This window comes from Clarias gariepinus, chromosome 1, assembly GCF_024256425.1.
Source record: "Clarias gariepinus isolate MV-2021 ecotype Netherlands chromosome 1, CGAR_prim_01v2, whole genome shotgun sequence".
NCBI lineage: Eukaryota > Metazoa > Chordata > Actinopteri > Siluriformes > Clariidae > Clarias > Clarias gariepinus.
In genome coordinates this window covers 44,777,738-44,799,983 of record NC_071100.1, presented here as the reverse complement: position 1 = coordinate 44,799,983, position 22,246 = coordinate 44,777,738, and the positions used below count along the sequence as shown (strand labels likewise).

The window sequence follows — 22,246 nt, the reverse complement described above, 5'->3', positions numbered from 1 at the left end:
CGCTGGTGGTCAGATAGGACCGAGTTCATGCTCGAGGTGATATCACACACACACAGTAACACACAGTAACCGCTTTCTCATTCTCCCGAGCAGGGTTCAGCTAAAACCAAAGCTGATGCAGAAAAAGCCTTTAACGACACGATGGATCTGGACAAGGACGTGATGGACATGATGAAGCAACTGACGGACGCAGAGAAGGAGCTGGAGAAGAAGAAAGAAGAGGCGATGCAGGACATGATGATGGCTTCTATGGTAAGTCTCCAGTGTTTCTGAAACACGGATACACGTAACATGAGACATGACTGAACACTGGAGTGATTTTGGTTTTAGAGAATAATCTAATAGACTGTCTAGTCACTCGTGGTGTTATTGTTTTTGTTAGTGATGGGATGCTAGTAGTTCTTTTTTTTTTTTTTTTTTTTTAAACAAAATCCCACTAGACATCTAGAGACCGAGAGAGAGAGAGAGAGAGAGAGAGAGAGTATGTTGCTAACCCCAAAGGGAAATTGTAATATTACAGCAGACAGTTCACAGATTATACAACATATAACTCACAAGGTGTGAAAAAATATTAAGAAATAATTAGAGGGTAAAATTATTAATAAAATTAAATTGGGTGCCAAAACATTTGTCATCATTTGAAATATGAATATCTGAGTAACTACATGCCGTATGCAAACGAAATCAAATAGGTTTCATGGTTAAAAAAAAATCAAAGATTTATAAAAATTTCGACAACATTCAAATGAATATAGATTTTATAACCGATTTCACAAATGGTTAATATTAACACGACACGCGTCAAGTCAGTAGTCACTTTACTTTTTGCGAGCCATTCATGTGCTCAACTGTATCATGGGGATTTTCTTCCTCCACAAATGTAAAACGTGGCCTCATCACTGAAAAAAACAGGACGCTTTTCCAATTCCTCATTGTCAATTTTCTGTTGCGACATCGAATTATATGTAAAACATTAAACTTAGTTAATTTTTCACATCTCGTTAAAAATTTTAGATGATTTGAGCGCAAATCGAGTATGTTGTTGTCTACAAAATTATGTCCAATTCTTTGGGAGACCCTGTATACAGTATGTAATAATTTCAAATATATATATATATATATATATATATATATATATATATAATACACACATGAATAAGCTGAGGACCATTGTAGTCCGAATTGGAAAGTAAGTACTTAAGAACAGTTTTCGCATATCTTTTTTTTTTTTTTACATCTTACGACAGATATCTGTACTTTCTACTTCACTACATTTGCACAAGGTGTTGCATTAGATAACATCAGTGGTGTGTATTATTTGAAAATGTGTGAGAGAGAGAGAGGGATACATTCATTTATGACTTGTAAGCTACAGCAAGCTAATGCAAGCTCAGTACTTTTGATACCTTTTTGAAACCCATTATGTTTGTACTTTTTCTTAAGTAGAAATGTAAATTCATGCATTAATGCATTTTAATTGCTATTCTGAAGAAGGCAGTAGTGAGGTAATAATACGCGTCAGATCTGACCAAGTGTCACATCCACATGGTGCATCTCATCCACAGGCATCAGACAACGCGAAGGAAGCAGAAGAAAACGCCCGCAAGGCCAAGAACTCCGTCCGCACCGTGCTCAACATGATCACAGAGCTACTCGGCCACCTGGGTGAGCTCGCCGTACAGCGTTCTCTTCATTTTCACTCAAAGATTAATTTGATCCTATTTTAACGCTGCCTCTGTGTGTGTTCGTCCACGCAGGCAACATTGACAAGGTGGATCTGAGCAAGCTGGACCAGATCGACAGATCCCTGAAGGAGGCCAAGGACAAGATGGCAGGCAGCGACTTGGACAGGAAGCTGAAGGAGCTGAACGACATGGCCAAGAGCCAGGAGGACATGATCAACGATTACGACAGGCAGATCCGCGAGATCCGCGCCGACATCACCAACCTCAACGACATCAAGAACACGCTGCCAGCGGGCTGCTTCAACACGCCGTCTCTAGAGCGGCCTTAACCTCTTCGCTCATCCTCTCATCCCCCCCATAAACACACACACACACACCTGTCGTTATCTAACATTTGGGCCAAGATCCCATCCTTTACCAAAATCTCTGTTTGTTTTAGCTGTGTCTTCTTATTCATCACTGACAGCATTTTTTTTTTTTTTTAATCATAAAAGCCCAGACACTCGCAGATATGCAATCATACTACCGTGTGAGAAGACAGGCTTGGAGAGGTGGCTTCTCGAGTTGTGTGACCTGACCGCACCACCTCCATCCTGCCTACACTCTCAGTGCCATGAAGCAGTTTTTTTTTTTTTTTTTTTTTTTTGTAAGCTACTATCCAACACTTAACTTTATAACTCCAGATATTTACCATCGGTTCAGAAAACGGACAGTGAAGGAATCTTGTTTGCTGTTTTCTTTGTAATCTGCCTCTTCTTACTTTCTCTCTCTCTCTCTCTCTCTTTCTCGAAGTCCTAGACACCAGCGAGCTCTCAGTGGCCGTGGAGAGAGAGTCAGTAACGCGCGCTACACTCCTCCAGTTCAGTATTCAGCTCATCACGTCCTGTCTCGCGACACACAAATGCGGTGTAGATTCAGACTTCACGTTAACTTCACGTCACGCTCAGCTCAGCGGTCTAAACACATTTCACGTAATTATTGTACAACACTACAACGCCGTTTTTTTTTTTTTTTTTTTTAATAAAAGCTGCTGCTTATTTACTTACAAGTGTCCTGCGAATCACACGATAGCGTTTTTATTTTTCAAGGCAGAAATCCAACACTATGCAACTTTGTACATTTGCGTAGCAAGACTTATCTGATACACTGGTGCTAATAATTATTTCAAATGTTATATTTTTGTGTGAATGTTTTTTTTAATTATTATTATTATTATTATAATGATATAGAGTGAGGATTTTTTTTTTTTTTTGTGTAAATATATTCTTAAATGTTTCAAGAATGGCTGATTTTATTAAAACTCCACCGCCACCCAGCCAGCTGTAGGTTATTTCACAAGAGATAATCAGCTAAAATCTCCACCTTCATAATATATAAATTTATATATAAGTCCTGTGGTATATAATATGCTTGCTTGTATACATGGCTATTTTTTTTTCTCCCTTATAGCGCTGTCATTTATTTTAATTGTGTTTTATTCTCAGCGGGTGGTTAATAAATAATAATAAAAAAAACAGAAAAAAAAAAGATATAATGCTTTCGTAAGCAACACTTCTATAACTAAAACTCCCTAAATATGTACACTATGTCTAACATTTCAAGAAAAGTGTTTCACCATCAAGCTGGTCACGTGACCATTTTAGCAGATATGATGTGTGTTTTGTGCGTTAACTGCTGGAGAAGATGGTCAGCCCACGGTTTCCATGACTTGTTATAATGATGTGCACACACCATGCAATTTTATTTTTTATACAAGCTGTTGAAGAAGAGTATTACACACTCCACTACAGATACAGCGCCTCAGAGAAATTTTTATTATTATTATTATTATTATTAACACCTCATTTCTGGTCGGAAGTCTTTAACGGCTCTGACACTCCTCTCTTCTCCTTTTTTGTATATTATCTGGTGAACGCTTCCTCGAAACCTCTCGCCTTACCAATGTGGACACGAGTGCAACATGTACACAGCTATATGTATATGTACAACAGTATTTTTAATGTAACAAGTATTTTTTTTAAAGCTGTTCTTCAGTATGTGGGTGTGTGCTGCTTGCAGTCTTTAGCTTGGCTTTAAACTCCAGCTTTGCTCTGTTCATCTTCAAGGCACTCTTTAGACACACACCACACACTCGAAAGGGCCTGAGAAACTCCAGTTTGTCACTCGTGTGCTTATAACATTTGAATAATAAACAGTGGTTATTTCCGGACCTGATAATGTGTGTGGTCATGTTCATCATTTAATTGTTAGTCACCGACTCGTCTAGACAGCACTGATTCACTTTTCACACCTTAACTACACAATGGGAGAGTTATTAATTCCTTCTTTTCTTCTGTAAAATGTGACAAAAATTTGCACAAAAAATGCAAATCTAAATATTAAAACCATATATTTCTTGGCCTCCTGCATAAGTTACACTATATATATATATAAGAACTTATGCAGTTTGTATAATCTGTATCATTTGTTAGAGATGCAGTCAAGTGAAATCAGGACTTACGATGAAATTTCTTGTGATTGAAAGCATAGTGCTGATTGACAATTATAGAAGACCGCAAACAGTACAATAATGAGCCGCACTAAAAAATTTGAATGGTGCAAACGCTTTAAACTAGGCCTTACATCCATGAAAGACAATCCCTGCCGAGGTGCCCCAAGAGCCCACTGTAGTCGCCATTCATCGAGCCGAGCACCTGATCCTTGGAAATCAACATTTATCGTGCCGCCAACTTGTGGAAAAGATTCATCTATCTGTGGAAACTGTACACACAAGTGTTTACCAACACCACTTGCACATTACAGTACAGGTTTGGGCCTTGAAAGAGTTCCTGGGAGGCCAGTCTGATCATGGTCTTGGTCATGGTCTACTGAAGAAACTTTCTATGTTGATGGTGTCCAAGCAGTAGTGAAGCAGGGGCTTATTTAAAAGAAATAATGGGAGTTTCTACTCTTATTGTTATTCTTTACAATCAGAAGTCCCTGGTTGACTTGAACACTCATAAGCACCCTCATCATTGTGAACTCTCTTAAATAATTTTGCAGCAAAACTGTTAAAAACCAGAAATCACATTGAAATTATTGAAATGAAGTCGACCTGTGTGCTTGGAAGGCTCAAGTTCTCAGGAGAACATACCTAAAGAAATGAGTAACACCATGAAATCATGAACACTATGGAGATGGCAAAAACAGTCCTGGATGAAATTCTGTAAAAAAAAAAAAAAAAAAAAGCAATAAATTTCTAGACAGACAAATTGACTCACTTGAATTTAATTACAAATTTACTTACCTACTGACTGACAGACTTTATTGGTCCCCAAGGGGAAACAAGGTCAAACATTCCATATTTTAAATACCCTTATTAAATTCATTTGAAGTTGGGAAGAATTTGGCACAACCACCAAACATCTGTGACTTCCATGAATGAATATGCTGTAGAGTCACTTAGGTCAAATGGAAGGAGCTGTTCACAGAACATCTCAGTAGCCTGGACACTATAAAGCTAGACATTGTGGTAGACCAATGAGCCATATACAGTACATTTGTCTAAAAAATGGTTTAAATGGTTCTCTGGTGTGAACATTTTGGCTATGGCTAAAAAAAAAGCTATAATTGGTGGAGACCAAACACATTTCAACACCCCAAGAACACCATCCTCAAAGTGAAGCATGGTGATGGAAGCATTGTATTGGGCATCACCCTTGGCTCCTTAATTTTTTTGCCTAATTCTCTTTTTAATCCATAATAAATTTTGAGAAGACATCTACTTCTAGAAAGAGTTGTGTTTTTGCCATGTTCTTTCGGTTGCTAAGTGCTGGCTGCTTGTTTATACGTGATTCTAGATGAATGGGTCACCGGATTTGGCTAGATCGATTATAGCAGCTACAAAATAGGACTGTTGAACAAAATCACTGGTGTTAAGCATTAATCATAATGAGCTGCACAGTCTAATCTCTGACTCAGCAGGTATGGTTATCTTGTCATGGTTATGACTAGCCGCAGGCTGTGTTTCTACTGGATTCGGCTAAAAAAGCCTGTAACACACATCACAAGGGCCATTATTGTTCCATTTTTGGTCTTTGCAGACTGTACACCACTTATTCCTCCAAGTCATTTACATTAATTTAAATAAAGGGTTTCATGAACATGCTAGTCTAGTCATTCTGCATAAAGATTTCCCTGTTCAAAGAGCCATTAAATATATGACCATTAGTCTATAAAAAGTGTAATGAAATTCACCATGTGATACACGGAATGTTGAATGTTCCCTGACGTTTGTGTCACAAACCTGACATGGTATTAATCATGAGCTATTTGTACTTGGTAATTTTTCAGCATCCATTTGAGCTCAGATTTTCTATTTCAGCTAGACAGGTTGTTTCTTGTATCCTTGTCCTTTATCGCTGTTAAAACACAAACAGTGAATGGTACAGGCTAAATCATGTATGTATAAGAGCTTGGCTTTAAACTATGGTACACAGAAAGGCGAGTCGTGTGTGAGACGTGTGTTTATGCAGGGTGTGGTATTGACAGGATAGATCTGGACAGGATGTGACTCGGGACACTCCATGAGTGCGGTGTGTGTGAGTGTGTGTGAGGTGAAGTTCAGGTGCGGCACGGTGTGTTCAAACCGGGCAAGGCGTGGCTGTGTGTATGTGTTTGGGTATGCCTGGAAACCTCTGACTCAGCCCATGTCTAAAGTACGTTAGACTCTGACTCTGATGTTTGACACTCAGGGCGTAGCTTCTTCTGCACGGGAATGAAATCACAGCCTTTGGTGTTGCATTATTTTTTTCACCCAGCTGGAATTTCTTTCCTTGCTGCAGGCTATGTCTTTATCCTGATTAGCTGGCAACTTTCCCTCATCTCTCTTATAATTCTAGGTGTGGCTGTACATGTATAATAACAAACCAAACATGTAACACAAATATGCATTACGGTCTATATTGTGCCAAATCTAATGATGAACAATATTTGCACATTTATTCATGCAATGTCACTCACTCGTCGTCTATACCGCTTTATCCTGTTTACAGGGTCGCAGGGGGCCTGAAGCCTTTCCCAGGAGACTTAGGTACATGAGGCCCTGGTACACCTTGGACACGGTGCCAATCCATCGCAAGTTATGCCATGTCAGTATTCAAATTACACCCTTTACACAAATTAAGAATTGCTTCATGTTGAGTTTTTCATTTCAAACGCAGCTTTAATTCTCTTTGTATCTATCAGCATGCTGTATGTTACCCTTACATCAACTTTTCCTTCAGTACTTATCAGTTTATATAGGTTTCCCTGCAGTTTCTTTTGTGTTTTTGAATCCTGCTTCTGTGAGATGTTTTTTAGCACATTATAAACCACTTATTATAATTAAAGATTAATGTTGCTTAATGTAGCATAACAACCAAGACATACATTACCTCTCTCTCTCTCTCTCTCTCTCTCACACACACACACACACACACTCTCTCTCACTCTCATTTACTATGTCGTAAACATTGTCCAATGGACAAAACTGTACTGGAAATAAAACTGTAATAAATAAATAAAAACAAAAATAAAAATAATATGCATGCTCCAAGATGGTTATTTGTTTAAAACATGTGTGAAAATGATTCCTCATGATCACGGAACCACTCTTTTGAAATATGGTCGAAGCATCAGCGACCAAAAACTCCATACATGTAATAACCTGGTCATTCAGTACATTTAGCTTGTCAGCTGACTTCATTTTATTGTCACATAACGTTGCTGAGCCTAGACCAGAGCAACTGAAGCAACCCCATGTCCTAATACTACACTATCCTCCAAGGTTTTTTTTATGATGTGTTGGACAGTTCATAACCCAATTCAAGGTTAATAAATTTTTAAAAGAGATTACTCTAAAAGGACCTGGAGATCCGTTGGGTCTGATTTCATCCATCCATTTAGAAACCTCTGTAGTCCAACTAGGGACCATAGAGGCCAGTGGTGATCATTGTATTTATTCCCTTCTTTACAGATGCGGTAGGACATCCAATCAACAGTCACACACTACGTGCAATTAGCTTAATCTGTATGTCTTTGGGATGAAATCCACCAAGCATGTGGAGACTATGCAAACTCCATGCACATAGACCCTGAGGGAATTAAACCCAGAACATATCTTAGCTCATTTAAAAGCCTCACTCACTCACTCATCTTCTATCCCGCCTTATACTGTATTCAGGGTGGCGGGGACCTGGAGCCTATCCCGGGAGACTTAGAGACAGGAATCGAACTCGGTCCATGGAGGTGCAAGGCGACAGTGCTAACCACTACACCACTGTGCCACCCATTTAGAAGCCTGCTACATTCAATACCATGTAAAAGTTAATAATAAATAAAGGTAAAAATATGTATTTAGGCTAACATGCCAATGACACGAAAATGTACAGTTTAGTATATATGTTTCCTGAGAATTATATCACACAACTCATAGCTTAAACATATGGGGAAGTAAAATCTAATGTACTTTATTAAATTATAAAATGTATAATTATGCTGTTGTTGTTGTTGTTTTTCAGTTTATTTAATGTGCTGTATGTTACATATGTTTAACTACACTGATAATAAATGCTTGTGTCAGTTCATGTACTCACTCACTCATCTTCTATAACGCTTTATCCTGTATTCAGGGTTGTGGGGACCTGGAGCCTATCCCAGAGGGCTTAGGGCACAAGACGGGGTATACTCTGGACAGTTTGTCAATCCATCGCAGGGCACACACACTCTACAGTACTCTCCCAATTTTGGGAACACCAATAGCCTAACCTGCATGTCTTTGGGAGGAAACGGAGTACCCGGAGGAAACCCACCAAGCACGGGGAGAACATGCAAACTCCATGCACACAGAGACGCCAATCGAGCCTGGCTGGGAATCGAACCCGAAAGTTGCATGGCGACAGTGCTAAACACTTCACCATCGTGCCGCCATTCAGTTTATGTATTGAAGCCAAAAATAAGAACAAAGTTTGATTCTATCAATGTTTGTTCTAAGAACGTTTTTCAAGCAGAACCATCTAAAACCTAAAATGTTCTCTGTTAGCTAGGTATAATTACCACAGGACATAGAAAATACTTTGTGACTGCCTTACAAACTTAAGACTTAATGAACTTAACAAAGAGAAATCTGTTCATTAGGGTTGTCTGTGTTGGCTTCTTATTGGTCAATCAGTGTAGTCTTAGAAAAAGGGAACCTAATTTTATTGTCTTTGTGGAATTTTGAAAGTTTTAAAGGTAATTAAAATCCAGTTATGTACAGTAACTTAAATTGTGTTTAAAGTTACACAACTTCATGATTTCGAGTGAAACATACAGTATGTACCCAAAGTACAAACGTTGTACCGCTCAGTATCTCACATACAGTACTGTTCGAGTACCACACAAATCAGAAGGAAAGGTTTTCCTAAAAGAAAAAGGGTCTCTACTGTGACAAATAGCACAAGTAAATAAGGGTTTATATCATTTATAAACCATGGGAAAATTCGGGAAAAGAGACATCTGACACACCTTTTGCATTTGTCCAGCACTCTTCATTTAGTGTCCTGTGACACAAGAACAATTCCAAATTATTAAATGTATTTCGACACAGTGACAGAGCTTGGGGTGACTGATATTTATTTTATATCATTAATTATAATCAATTATCGTTACATGATTTTAGTGTTTCAACTATTTTACAAGATATTGATGTTAGTGTGAATACAAAGTATATAAGAAAAAAAAATTGATGAAAACAATATGGTCCCACTTTGATATATGATCCCTTTGATATATGATCCAAGTGACATGACATTTGCTTGAACTTGGCATTTAAAAAAATGCTACAATTGAATAGGAAGTATTAAATTAAAAAAAATATTTCATGACCCTGAACATATACAATAGTTTGTCTGTTATGTTAAGTTCAATGGTTTTGACATCAACAAAGCTACAGTAAGTGTAAGCACTTTTCATCATTTTAGTAGAAAGACTTATGGGTCTTTCTACATACACACACACACACACACACACACACACACTAAACATTACTAATTAGAGATAGTTTTAAGAAAAGTTTCTATTTGTGTGTGCTAACCGCTAACATCCATAACATTCAGTCAGCAGATCGCGCGCGTTTGAATCAGCTCCTAGTCACTACGTCATTGAGTAAGGCGCGCGCGGCGTGTTGGCGCATGCACGAGCCTCTAGACAGTTTAAAAGCTCGCGCACTAAGAGACACGGGAACAAACAAGCGTGTGGAGAGGCTTTAACTACAGCACGCGCACCACACCGGGACTTTATCACAGTATCTGGAACATGAATAGCGCGTGGATCTTTTTGTGCGCGATCTGCATCTGGCATCCGGTTCAAGGAACTTATCCATGTAAGTGCAGATTTATTATTATTAATAATAATTATTAATATTATTATAACAAAAAAGAACCATAAAAACATGTGATCATGTGCACCTGTGCTATTTCTTTGCCTGTGTGACACATTTTCAATTTAAACAATTAATAAAATTATGTTTATTTAGTGGGTTGAAATAAATAAGATAAAAATCACTTGATCATATTCCTTGGGTTGTGCTGAAAAAGGATCTGTCACTCAATACTGCACTATTCTGAGCCTTATTTATGTTTATTAAAAAAAACAGCAAAAACAAAAAATGGCTAAAATGCTTTATCCTTAGTTTTAGTTTTAAGGGCAAATAAAAAAAACTTTGGAGGGTGTGCTGTTATAGAAGAACAATCCATTATGGTTGTGTTACATTGACTGTCAATACACCATAGCTGATTATTTTTCTATACCAGCAACCACCAGGTTTTAAATTATATCAGTCCTATCATGCGTAATTTATTTATAAGTTTAGACTATTTTAATTTTGCCATCACGGTTCAAGGGTTCAAATTTGAGTCTGAGTGTGTGTGGAGTGTGCATGTTCTCCCAGTGCTTGGTGGGATTCCTCTGGGTACTCCAATTTTCTCACTCCAAAGACTTATAGGTTATAAAGGATAATTGGCACTTCCAAATTGCCTGTAGTGTGGGTGTGTGTGTGTGTGTGTGTATGTTGGTGCTCTCTCTCTCTCTCTCTGTCTCGCTCTGTGATGGACTGGCACCCAATCCGGGGTGTATCCTGGGTAGTGCCCAATATTTTCTGGGATTGGCTCCAGGCCTGCCATGACCCTGTACAGGATGAGCGGTATAAATTTTGGGAAAAGAACTTTCTCTAAACATCACTTATAATAAAAAATCTAAACATAAATCAATCCGTCTTCCAATATCTGAAAAGTCCTGAACGACACAACCGTATATAAACTTTAATATTATACCAATGTGCTTAGAGTTATCTTTAGTGGAAACATTTTTCAAATAAAATTTTATTGAAGAGTTTCTTTTAATGTAAGTTAATACAAACGGAAAATGACAAAAAAAACTTGAGATCTTAGTCTAGTTTAAATTATACTAATGGTCTTCAATGATTTGGAGATGATATTTGATATTTTTTTTTGTATTTTCCTAAAATAATGTTTTAAATATTGAATTGGCATCATGTCCAGGGTGTACCTCGCCTCATGCCCCAAGTCTCCTTAAAAAGATGCCAGGCCCCTGTAACCATGTACACAGGACAAAGTTGTATAGATGATGAGTGAGAGAGTGAGTGAGTTTAAATCTATTTAGGTGGAGCAAAGTTCTTTACTTCAACAAAGCCAAGATGAAACATAAGTTTTCTAAATTAGACTTGTTACTACAGATCTCAGTAAACAGCTGCCCTTATTACAAACCCTGGCAGAGAATGAATCAGTACAGTCTGGGTATGTTAGTGATAAGACTATGTTTGCCGGGAGCTAAAAATTGTGCAATTGATCTTCATTAATACTTAGCTTATAAATCCAAATGATTAAATCAGCCTGGTGCTAAAGACCTCGGAGTACAAGAGAAGACCTGCCCAAAGACACTAAATATCTATTGTTCAGCATACAAAAAAAAAACAATATCGTTTCAGGTTCTTACTGTATGTCGGCACACCTGTGATTAACTCACTTAATAATTCTTAATGGTCCTGGACCTGTTCTTACCCCTTCTTCTGTATCCCTTTCACATTCCTTGTGTTTGCACAGCATTGCCTGGTACTGTTTGTTTTAGGGCGTGGCTTAACACTGGTCTAGGAGGTACAATAGACATACTAGTTTGATTGATAGAGTTTATGTGATTATAAACCTTTTCCTAAACTTTAAGCATCATCAAGAGTAATTGTCAACTTCTTTTAATGCGTTAGTTTCCTGGTAGAACCTGGCACTGAAAAGTGTCACATGATCTTAATATGAATGTGGCTGGGATTAGTTAAAAAAATGACCCCAATCATCCAATGAAACACTATTAAATAGATTGTCCAGAACTAATTAGAACATGTCTCATCCTCAGCTCTTTTAAGAGAAGGCCGTAAATAGGATAAGACTGTGTGAGCATAATGCAAAATAATGCCACCACCACCATGCTTGTGGGCATCATGCATTTTCTCTAATAAACTCTGAGGCCTTCTTTGAATAGGGGTATTTATAAACACCATTCAATTAATTATACAAGCTTTGGTTTCACCCAAACTGGGGCGTTCAAATCAAAAATCTGCACTTTTTCGTGAATGAAGGCTTAAAATCGATTGACATTTACAAAAGACTTGTATGGTGATGAGATTTTTATCCTCAGTAAAATATTTGAATGGGGCAAACATTTAAAAAAACGATAACCCCTGATCCTTGAAAACATGGAGCCAGCATGTTGACAAGACTAAGAACTGCACTTGCATATGCATCCATATGACTTTCTGATTTTTGTTGTGTAATTGTAGCCACGGGCTGCACATGCAACGGAAAGGCTCTGTACTGTGTGCGCGACTCCTTGGGCTTGCGCTGTGCAAACTGCCAAGACAACACTGAAGGCCGGCACTGTGAGAGCTGTACGGAAGGATACTTCCACCAGAGAGCTGGAGAGGGCTGCCTGCCCTGCTCCTGCAACCCTGTAGGTAGGCAAACATCTGGATTCAGCTTATTCCTTCAATCATCTGCTCAACCGTTGAATGACACAAATGCAATGACAAATATTTTAAGCATGTTACCAGCTGCTTTAAAGTAATCTGTTTTCTTTTATTTAGGCTCTGAGGGCCCAGGATGTGACAGTCAGGGACAGTGTGTGTGTAAGCAAGGTGCTCAGGGGGCCAAGTGTGACCTCTGCGCTAACGGATCTCCAATCACAGCCAATGGTTGTGCATCGCTGCAGTGAGTAAAGGATGATGCATACGAGCAGTTCTGTCTGTTTATGTATCTATTACTGAACAGATTTTTTTATTGTGTACAGGCAGAAAACCTGTTTCTGTAACGGTCATTCAAATGAGTGCTCCCAAGCCCAGGGTTACTCAGTTTACAACATCATCTCAACATTTGATCAAGGTCAGTGAGCTAATATTAATGTGGGTTAAATTGCATTACAAATACATAGTATTTACTCAAAATATTGACTTTATATACAGGGATGGACGGCTGGAAGGTCATCACTGCTCCAAGCGTGAGTCCGTCCCACGTGGAATACCGCTGGTCTCCAGCACACCACAGCACTGAGGTCTACTCTTCAGATGTGTTACCTGTTTACCTGTCTGCTCCAGGTTCTACATTTTACTCAATTAACCCTTATCACCATTTATCAGTGTGATTGTAGTGATAAAATAGTTTTATAAAATACATTTTAATGTTCTTTCATCTCTGTGTCATGCTCAGCCCAATATCTCGGAAACCAGGTTCTGAGCTACGGTCAGACTCTTTCCTTCGTTCTCCGGCTGAGCCGAGGAGTTCGCTATCCTTCTACCTCAGATGTCGTGTTAGAAGGCTCTGGACTGACGGTTTCTGCTCCGCTGGGAAATATGAGATCTGCCATTCCCTGTGGAAAGAAAATCACCTACACTTTCAGGTAAGCACTGCTGGTTTGCTTTAGTAATCTGAATTAACTTGATCGCTGTATGGCTGATGAAGACCGCATGCTGTATACGAGGCATCATACATGACAAGAAACGGCAATTAGTTCGTTAATTATTCAGATAATTAGACAATTGGCATGATAATGAAACCCCAACTAGTTTAAAAATTCCAATCATGAAATAAACTTGTTCTGTTGAAACATTTATGTCTAGAAGAAGAAAACATAAATGTCAATAAAAACAATATCACACGAGAGGGAGTGCTATTGTAGAGAATATCAGCACAGCTGTGATGCTTTTGCAGGCTTGAGGGTTGATATTCAGCACAACAGCATAACCTTGAGTGTGATATTGCTTTTCACAAACAATTTATTAGCAACAGATTATGATTTTCTTCTTTTCAGGTGACTGACAGTTAGCGACCAACAGTGTAATTAACAGGGGTGAAAGTAGTTTTAAATTCTTAACAGTACTATGTAGTAGAAAGCTGAGAAGAATATACCATGGAGGTGACAGACAGTCCTGAAATACTCATTCTGGTTTAGAATATCAGCTACATTCTGGTTTTTAGTGCTAAATCCCAAATAGCGTTAAATGAAAGCTTGTGCAGTAAACAATCCCTTGTTCCACATATCAAGTAGTGCCATTGATCAGGGGTTAGAGAGGGATCTGGGATTTAGCTTTGTGTTAGAAGCTAGTTAGCTTTTTATCTTGCGTGAGCCGCGGATAGAACAACACTACGACTACCGATAAGACATTTGGTAAGCTGCTCTCCCCTCTTTCCAGTACAGATAGTGTTATTAACGGTTATTAGAACAACTGGGACGAAGAGTGATACACAGCGTTAAACGTCCCAGTGCTGTTATGCTCTATATCATCACTCATGGAATCCCTCTCGTCCAATTAGATTACTCAGAACTAACCGTTTGCCTAATTTTAAGATCTTTTCAATTGTCAAGATGTCTATCTGTTACATTTGTAAGTAAAAGACTAATTACGTTACAATATTCTTAATGATACTTCGCTGCATGGATGATGGACATGCATTAGTGTGTTTGTCCCAGCTTCAGAGTAGATCCTGGTTGTATTTTCTAAATAAAATATTACTAGGTGTGTTGCTGTTTCTTTGTATAAATTCAGTCCTGACGTGACTTTTTTTTTAATTTTATCCGAGAACATTATAGACAGGAAATTTGCTGTTTAGCGGGCGCTTAAAAAAAACCTCAACTGGTGCATTGCCAGTCTTAATAGCCTTCCAGCTGCAGTACTACCTGAGTTCAACCCTTTCAAAAAAAGAAACAAGTTCCAACAATATAAGGAGAACAACACATTAACCAACAACCTGTACATACAGTGGATGAATGTGTTGCTGCTTTAGTGGGAACTTCATGATACCATACAAGTATCACTTACAAACACTGGCTGAATAAATATTGGATTTGATCTTTATTACAAGATCTCATATCAGATCGATTAGAACAATTTCTGCATGTTGTATTGATCAAGGTTAACAATACTCCTCATTACACAGCATATTTGCTTATTTTATTCATTCTGTACATGACCATTCTGGTATTGTTGTTCATGTTATAGGCTAGACGAACAACCCAGCAGCAAATGGAAACCCCAGCTCTCAGCGCAAGCATTTCAAACCCTTTTGAGCAACCTCACAGCCATCAAAATCCGAGCCACTTTTGGTGAAGGAGGTACGTGCATTTAAACCGATTAAGTTTCCGAGAACTCTTGGTTAGCTCGTATGTATTAACTGGTTATGTGTTTTACAACAGGACGTGGTTATTTGGACGACGTCGTTCTGGTCTCAGCCCAGTTGGGTCCTGGCTCCCCTGCATTCTGGGTGGAGAAGTGCCGTTGTCCGACAGGTTACGAAGGACAGTTTTGTGAGCGCTGTGCTGCTGGGTATAAAAGACGCTTCCCAGAACAGGGTGTCCGTAGCCAGTGTGAGCCATGTGCCTGTCTGGGAGGAAGCTGCGATCCTGAAACAGGTACTTTACTCAAAAAACTGTTAGTGTATTGACGGTTAATGGATAAATTATTTACATTGTAAAGTTGGGGTTGGAGAACTTTTTTTATTAGTCATCCAGTGATTTACAAAAGTGGTAAACTACATACAGTTAACCAAACCAAAACAGGTTTTGGGATTCAGGATGTGTGATTTGAGCCTACTTAGAAAATCCAGTATTTTATGTTACCAAGTTATGGATGCAGTGTGTTGTTTCCAGGGGACTGCTACTCAGCTGATGAGACTTCTACTGGACAAGTCTGTGATACTGGTTACTACAGCGACCCTGAGCTTCCTGGGGCCTGCAAGAAGTGCCCATGCTCCACAGGGCAGACCTGTTCGCTCATTCCAGGGACCCTAAGAGTAAAATGTAAATGCCCATCTGGGACCACAGGTGAGTAGCAAGCAACCTGACCGGAGTCATCACTAGAAAACCAGATATACTTTTCCCATCAAGCTATAAATAATGCCTGTTTATTTCCCTGTGTTATATGACAGGCTCTCGGTGCCAAAAGTGCATCGATGGTTTCTATGGCGATCCTCTTGGAGAGAGTGGAGTTCAGCGACCCTGCCAGCGCTGTCACTGTAATGGGCACTTGGACTTAAATGCCGTGGGCAACTGCGACCCTTTAACGGGGGAGTGTTTCAAATGCCTGAACAACACCACAGGCTTTCAGTGTGAGAAGTGTCTGGAGGGATTCTTTCACAGCAAAGCTGGCGATTCATGTCGAGGTGAGTTAGACGAATACTGTCACTCAAGAAGGAGTCTAATCGAATCCTGCAACTGTGAACAAACCCGTCATTACTTCTTTCTTTCTTTTTTGTCTTTTAGCTTGTAAATGCAACCCAAAGGGATCAATCTCCAGCTTGTGCAATGATCTAGGCCAGTGCAAATGTAAAGAGGGTTTTAATGGACCAAAGTGTGTCAAATCCACATGCCCATCATGCTTCAACCCGGTTAAGAGCCAGGTGGGTAAAATGGTTCATCAAGTAATTGTCCCTTTTGCACAATACAATAATTAAAAAAAGCAGCTGTATAAAGCTAAACTGCATGAACTTGGTTATCCAGTAGTGATGCTAGATTGTGTAATTGTTTGGTCAACTGTAAATGAGAAACCTGGTTAATGCCTGTGATGTGATGTGCTGATCAGATTCAGATGTATGTGAAGAAGCTGCAGCAGGTGGAAGCTCTTTTTAATGAAGTGGGGAACGGTGGTGTGGACATCACTAGTGCCATGGAGGAAGCAATCAGCACCGCTGAACAAATGGTCAAGACTGTGGAAAGTGAAACAGACTCACTTATTGGTAAAACACTCGCTTGTTTGTCTAGATTTTTATTTTTGCTAAAGTTCATCCTCTCCAGATTATTTCCCTTCCATGTATATATATATATATGGAAGATTAATTGTATAGGAGTGCTTTCTACTTTTGCTGTATGGTAATCATTTTTATAATTCACCCTGTAGAGGCAGAGAAGAATCTTCAAGCCCAGCTGTTAGCCATTGGCGGCCGTCAGTTGCAAGATGAGAAAAAAGTCCAGAACCTCTCGAAGATCGTAGAGAAGGTTGTCTGGCACGAGCGGCAATATCAGAGAGAAGTGGCTGACATCCAAAAACTCATCAGTGATATTAGGCAAAACCTGCAAAAGGCCAAACAGGACATCCAGGCAGTCGTGAGTGTTTTCAATTATAGTATATTAACAGTTCGAACAATTCTGTTGAACTTATAAAATGGAAGATGAATGTTTGATACCCCCCTTATGACAATACTGTTCCCATGGCAACAAACACTATGTTTTCACATACATTATCATTTCGCTGCCTTATTATGTTCATGTGTTGATTCATTGGTACGTATATCTGCTCTATTGTAGGACATCCCCTTGCGTGATGCGGTTCCAGGCACAAACTTCGTGTCTGATTTGGTTCAGAAAGCAAACGATCTCGCTCAGAAGTAAGTGCAGCATGGATCATGCCACACTAAATACTGAAAATCTTATTGATTTCATCAATAATAAATATTATCCTAAAAAGTCATAAATCAGGGGAGAATTGTATAGAAATTTTCTTCATATAATATGACAATGCAAGTTTTACGAATTACAGTATTTATTTTGTTACACCATTATTGACCTCTGAGTGTTATTTTCCTCTTTAGGCACATGGGTCAAGCAGCTTCAGTGGAGCAGACAGCGAAGAGCTCTCTTTTGGAGTCTGAGAACGCTCTGGCTCTTATGCGCAACGTAATCAGCGGAGAAAACAAAGTGAGAGAGCAACTTAATGGCCTCAGGACGCAGTAAGTCACAATGCTTTGCTATCAGCATAATCTATCACAACATGTATGTATTGTATTGTAGAAACGGTGTATATAATATAATCATTGTGGCAGGTACGATGCAGATATGGACCTGGTCAATGCCATGAACAAGCAGGCGGCTCGTGTGAGTAACGCAGCGGAGACAGAAAGCTCAGTGGCACTGGGTACCCTGAAACAGATCGCTGACCTGGAGAAAAACCTTCCAAAGGTTCCAAAGGTACGAAGCAGAGAACTGTAGATATAGATTTCACCTTGTCATAATGAATGAGTTATGTTTAAAGTATTAGCCTTTGTAGTATTGTAGTAGTTTATCCATTCACCATACTAACTTAACATTTTAGAAGACTAGCATATATCTGTATAATAAAAAAAAAAAGCTCTCACTTCAATATATTTTGTGACCCCTCAATCCTAATGGTTTAGACTTTTCAGTCATAGTTAAAAGGTTAGGTGTGAATGCTCTGTGAAGTGGGATGCACTCTTACACTTAACCACCGCTCTGTCTACTGAAGGACATCACTGGCTTGGTTGCCTCACTTGATGGTCTGAAGAAATCCTACGGGAATGACGTGTCAGGGTTCCTGGAGCTGCAAGAGCAGTTTGGGGCTGATCAGAAAGAAGCAGTGGATCTAATGAATCAGCTCAAAGGCGCTCAGGAGGTAAAGAAATGACACCACAATGCATAATAATCAGCATAACCGTAGTTCTTGGTTCAATAGTCCTAAGCTCACCCTTGCTTTGCGCTGTCTCTTCTAAGGTCCAGAATAACCTGCTTGCCAGGGCCAACATTGCCAAAGGAGATGCGGATAAAGCTCTGACTCTCTTTAACAATCTGGGCAGTGTGGATCAAGCTCTGGAGAAGCTCAAAGGTTAGGACACATTTCTGTCTCATATTTTACTGTGCTTTAGTAGGTAATGCATGATTTCAGCCCGAAAACTCCCTCTGTTTCACTCCTCCTCTGTCACCTAGTGGTGACGGGGCATGAACTCCGTCTGATTAGAAACCCAGAGCCTCAGCTGCTTGAGTCACCACATAAGGTCACATTAGGGATATAATTGGCTTGTTTAAACCCTGGCTGATACCTAAATACAAGGAAGGTGTAAAAAATATTTTTGCCTAATAGGTGTCCTTTAAATTGTATATATCTTGCTTAATTTAATTTTAATTTTTAATTTTGGTGGCACGGTGGCTTAGTGGTTAGCATTGTCGCTTTGCACCTCCAGAGTCTGGATTTGATGCATGTTCTCCCCGTGCTTGGTGGGTTTCCTCTGGGTACTCCAGTTTCCTCCCACAGTCCAAAGACATGCAGATTAGGCTGATAAGGCTAATTTGGGTAAAAATATAATGGTAATCATCTTTGGCCTCCACAGTCCCTAGTTGGATGGGTGATGTTTCATTTTAGTATTATTACATTTATGCGTTGTACCACTTATATAGTAAATCCCACTCCTGAATTTGCTACCATATTTGGTGGAGGGGTGACTCTACATCTCTCAGTGGAAATGTTGTATTGTAGTAATATTGCCAATAATAAAAATCTTTACATTTTGTCTAGGATTTGAAACCCAGATCGATAATAGTAAGGCGCTGGCTGATGATGCTCTCAGTAAACTGCCTATGATTAGTGAAATCATTAAGACAGCTGTGGTCAACAATGACAAGACCCAGGGCATTCTGGACCAGATGGTTGACTACAGTGATACTTTCAACAACCTTAACCTCTCTCTGGCCAAACTGGAGGTATGACATTACTTCTCATTTTTACTTTAAGGTCTCATTAACTCATGAGAATGAATTAAATAACAAAATGCAAATGTAAGCTCTGTTATCGAGTGTTAATTATTATAAGGCTGTTCTCTCTGTCTCCGCAGAAATTGACGGGTTCCCTGCCGCCCTCGACTGATCTTTTGAAAACAGCTTCGACACTAAGGGGAGGTCTGGAGGGGCTAAACAGCCAAGCAGACGCAGCCATGAAGAAACTGCTGAATGAGAAAACAAATGCAGAGAGAGACCTGAAGCAAGCTGAGGAGGTAACACCTTCATGTCTACATTCATGTCAACTTTACCTCATGTTAAGTCATGTTACGTGTACTCAATTTCATTTTTATTATTATAATTATTATTATTTCAGGTTGAATGGGGGGCCAGTGGAGCATATATTAATGCGAATCTCACTAGAGATGCTGTCGGAGATGCTTTGCATACCGTTAATAACCTTTTAGGATTACTTGGTGAGTATTGATGACAAATGTGTCAATTATTTAATGTAGTAAAGCTGTATCAGATATAGGTCATCATTTAAAACTGCACAAATCTGTGTCTAAAACTCCTGATTTTAAGCAATGAGTTTTCACTCCAAATATTGACTGTTTATTTTATTTTTCTTTATTGCTCTTTATAGAAGTTTCTTTTATGCAGAAATGTTTCTTTTGCTTATGCCATATTTTGTTATGTGCCCAAGACTTTTGCACAGTACTATAAGTAAAACAGTTGTTAGGTTTTACTGAGCTTGCTGGAGAATATGAGTTCTTCTGGTAACTTTGTCACACTCGCTCCTTTCTATTTTTGTGTAAATCCCAGGAGCGTACATTAGGTTTTTTGTTTCCATCAGAAATTTAGTCGGTCTTGTACTATATATTTTTTTCTTTACAGCCATGAATCTATTCTCCTGTTATTTATTCATAATTTTTTAGGTTATATATGAAAATACTGATTGATTTTGTACATGATTATGCAGACATGATAAACATATATAACAAAATTGTTACAGCATATAATATGGTGCCTAAGACTTTTGCACAGTACTGTACGTCTGGAATGTTTTAACGTCTTCCACCTAATCAGTTTATCCCTGCAGTTAGTTCCCATTTAATTATCATATTTATAAACGTGTTTATTTATATAAGCTACTGTTGGGTGGGAGTGACTTTTCTGTCTTAACTCCTTTTTAAAAGTCTGTTTGAGACATGATCTAGTTTGTTCATTCCTAAAATCTGGCTCTCGTCCCACAGGAAAACCAGGAGCTGTAGATGAAAAGAAGGTGTCGGATCTGGAAAAGGCTATAGCTACAAGCCGTAGACGTGTAGATACAGAGCTCAGGCCCAGGCTCAAAGACCTAGAGGACAAAGAGGCTTTGCAGAAAGCTTCCATCGCTCGCATGATCAACGATATCGACACCATCCTGGCTGACATCGACAACCTCGAGCACATTTACCGAACCATTCCAGACGGCTGCTATAACACTCCGCCCATCGAGAGGGCTTAGTGGTCTAATATAAGAAACGGACTATAGAAAAATGCCTCAGAGACTTTTTGAAATTGACATTGCTTTACATTTAATGTGCATTTTTTCAGTAGATGATACTAACTATATTTATGAGTTTCTTTAAAAAAAAAAAAAAAAGACGAAAGATTAGGATACTGTTTTATTTTATTTTTTTATTCACACATTCATTTTGTATAATGTCGTACTTAAAGCAAGTGTGTCTGCAAAGCCAACGTGTGCAAACAGTCATATAATTTTGCAACCTGACAGTATTTATTGTATGTATGGTGCTGTTGAATAAAATGTTGAAGATATTTATTATAATCATTGGTCATTTCAAAAATTGTTTAATTCCAGAAACTGTTGAGCTGCTTGTGTGTAACCTTCATTTAGAATTTTTGAAGTAGAATTTAAGAAGTTTTGAGTTGTTGGAATTCTGCAGTAATCAAATCATCACTTTGAAGAAATCACGATTTAATAAAGGAAGCCCTTTTATGCAAAAGACACTCTTCAGTCAATTTTAGACATCAAGTCAGGGCATGCTTACAAAAAATCAATATAGTCTTTTGGCCAGAGACGTATACAAGCCAATTTTTTTTCACCTCTTAATCCGACCTCATGTGAAGAAAACTTTACTTTGGCTTGTTGTTCAGTTCTGCAGTTCTGGGTGGGGCTCAGTAGTACTGTAGCTCATTACACACAGACACTAGGGTGTAACGTTTTGCATATTTTTATAACTAATTGTTAAACATGTTGAGGATCAATCATCAATTAATTATTAATAATTAATGAATAATAACCAGGTGCACACGTCCCCCTCAGTTTTAGTTTCAAAATTGAAAAACGGCACAATCCAGTATTTCCCCATGCACTGATTTATTAATGCTATAAATCAATTCATTTTCCACAAAATGAATTTATTGTTTTGTTATTGTTTATAATGGGTAAGGCCTTATAAAATTGCGCACAGAGCATCTTAGCCTCTTAACCATTT

At 38.7% G+C, this 22,246-nt stretch overlaps 2 protein-coding genes across 2 annotated transcripts in view; both read left to right on the top strand.

Annotated features, from left to right (window-relative positions):
- lamc1 (laminin, gamma 1) overlaps positions 1–3,902 on the top strand; it is a 63,122-nt gene extending 59,220 nt beyond the window's left edge. The window contains exons 26-28 of the mRNA XM_053493484.1: positions 94–252; positions 1,566–1,665; positions 1,758–3,902. Of these exons, the coding sequence (XP_053349459.1) occupies positions 94–252; positions 1,566–1,665; positions 1,758–2,014 (516 nt within the window). The 3' untranslated portion in view covers positions 2,015–3,902. The remainder of the gene's footprint in view (positions 1–93; positions 253–1,565; positions 1,666–1,757) is intronic.
- A 6,043-nt stretch (positions 3,903–9,945) lies between these two features.
- Positions 9,946–21,566, top strand: lamc2 (laminin, gamma 2). Its single transcript, XM_053499296.1, has 22 exons — positions 9,946–10,065; positions 12,532–12,705; positions 12,835–12,958; positions 13,038–13,129; positions 13,210–13,341; positions 13,454–13,643; positions 15,244–15,356; positions 15,438–15,653; positions 15,891–16,064; positions 16,169–16,402; positions 16,503–16,639; positions 16,822–16,975; positions 17,137–17,342; positions 17,544–17,623; positions 17,828–17,965; positions 18,059–18,203; positions 18,499–18,645; positions 18,744–18,855; positions 19,543–19,727; positions 19,859–20,017; positions 20,119–20,218; positions 20,999–21,566. Exons 1-22 carry the CDS (start codon positions 9,999–10,001, stop codon positions 21,250–21,252), a joined length of 3,333 nt encoding a protein of 1,110 aa, XP_053355271.1. The 5' UTR covers positions 9,946–9,998; the 3' UTR covers positions 21,253–21,566.
- Positions 21,567–22,246: the final 680 nt, after the last annotated feature.

What these genes read in the sequence shown, in the direction of transcription:
- lamc2 (XM_053499296.1), top strand. Translation starts at nt 9,999, where the DNA reads ATGAATAGCGCGTGGATCTTTTTGTGCGCGATCTGCATCTGGCATCCG. An exon ending in AGCTCTGGAGAAGCTCAAAG is followed by an intron (nt 18,856 to 19,542) that starts GTTAGGACACAT and finishes CATTTTGTCTAG; the next exon opens with GATTTGAAACCCAGATCGAT. An exon ending in TAACCTTTTAGGATTACTTG is followed by an intron (nt 20,219 to 20,998) that starts GTGAGTATTGAT and finishes CTCGTCCCACAG; the next exon opens with GAAAACCAGGAGCTGTAGAT.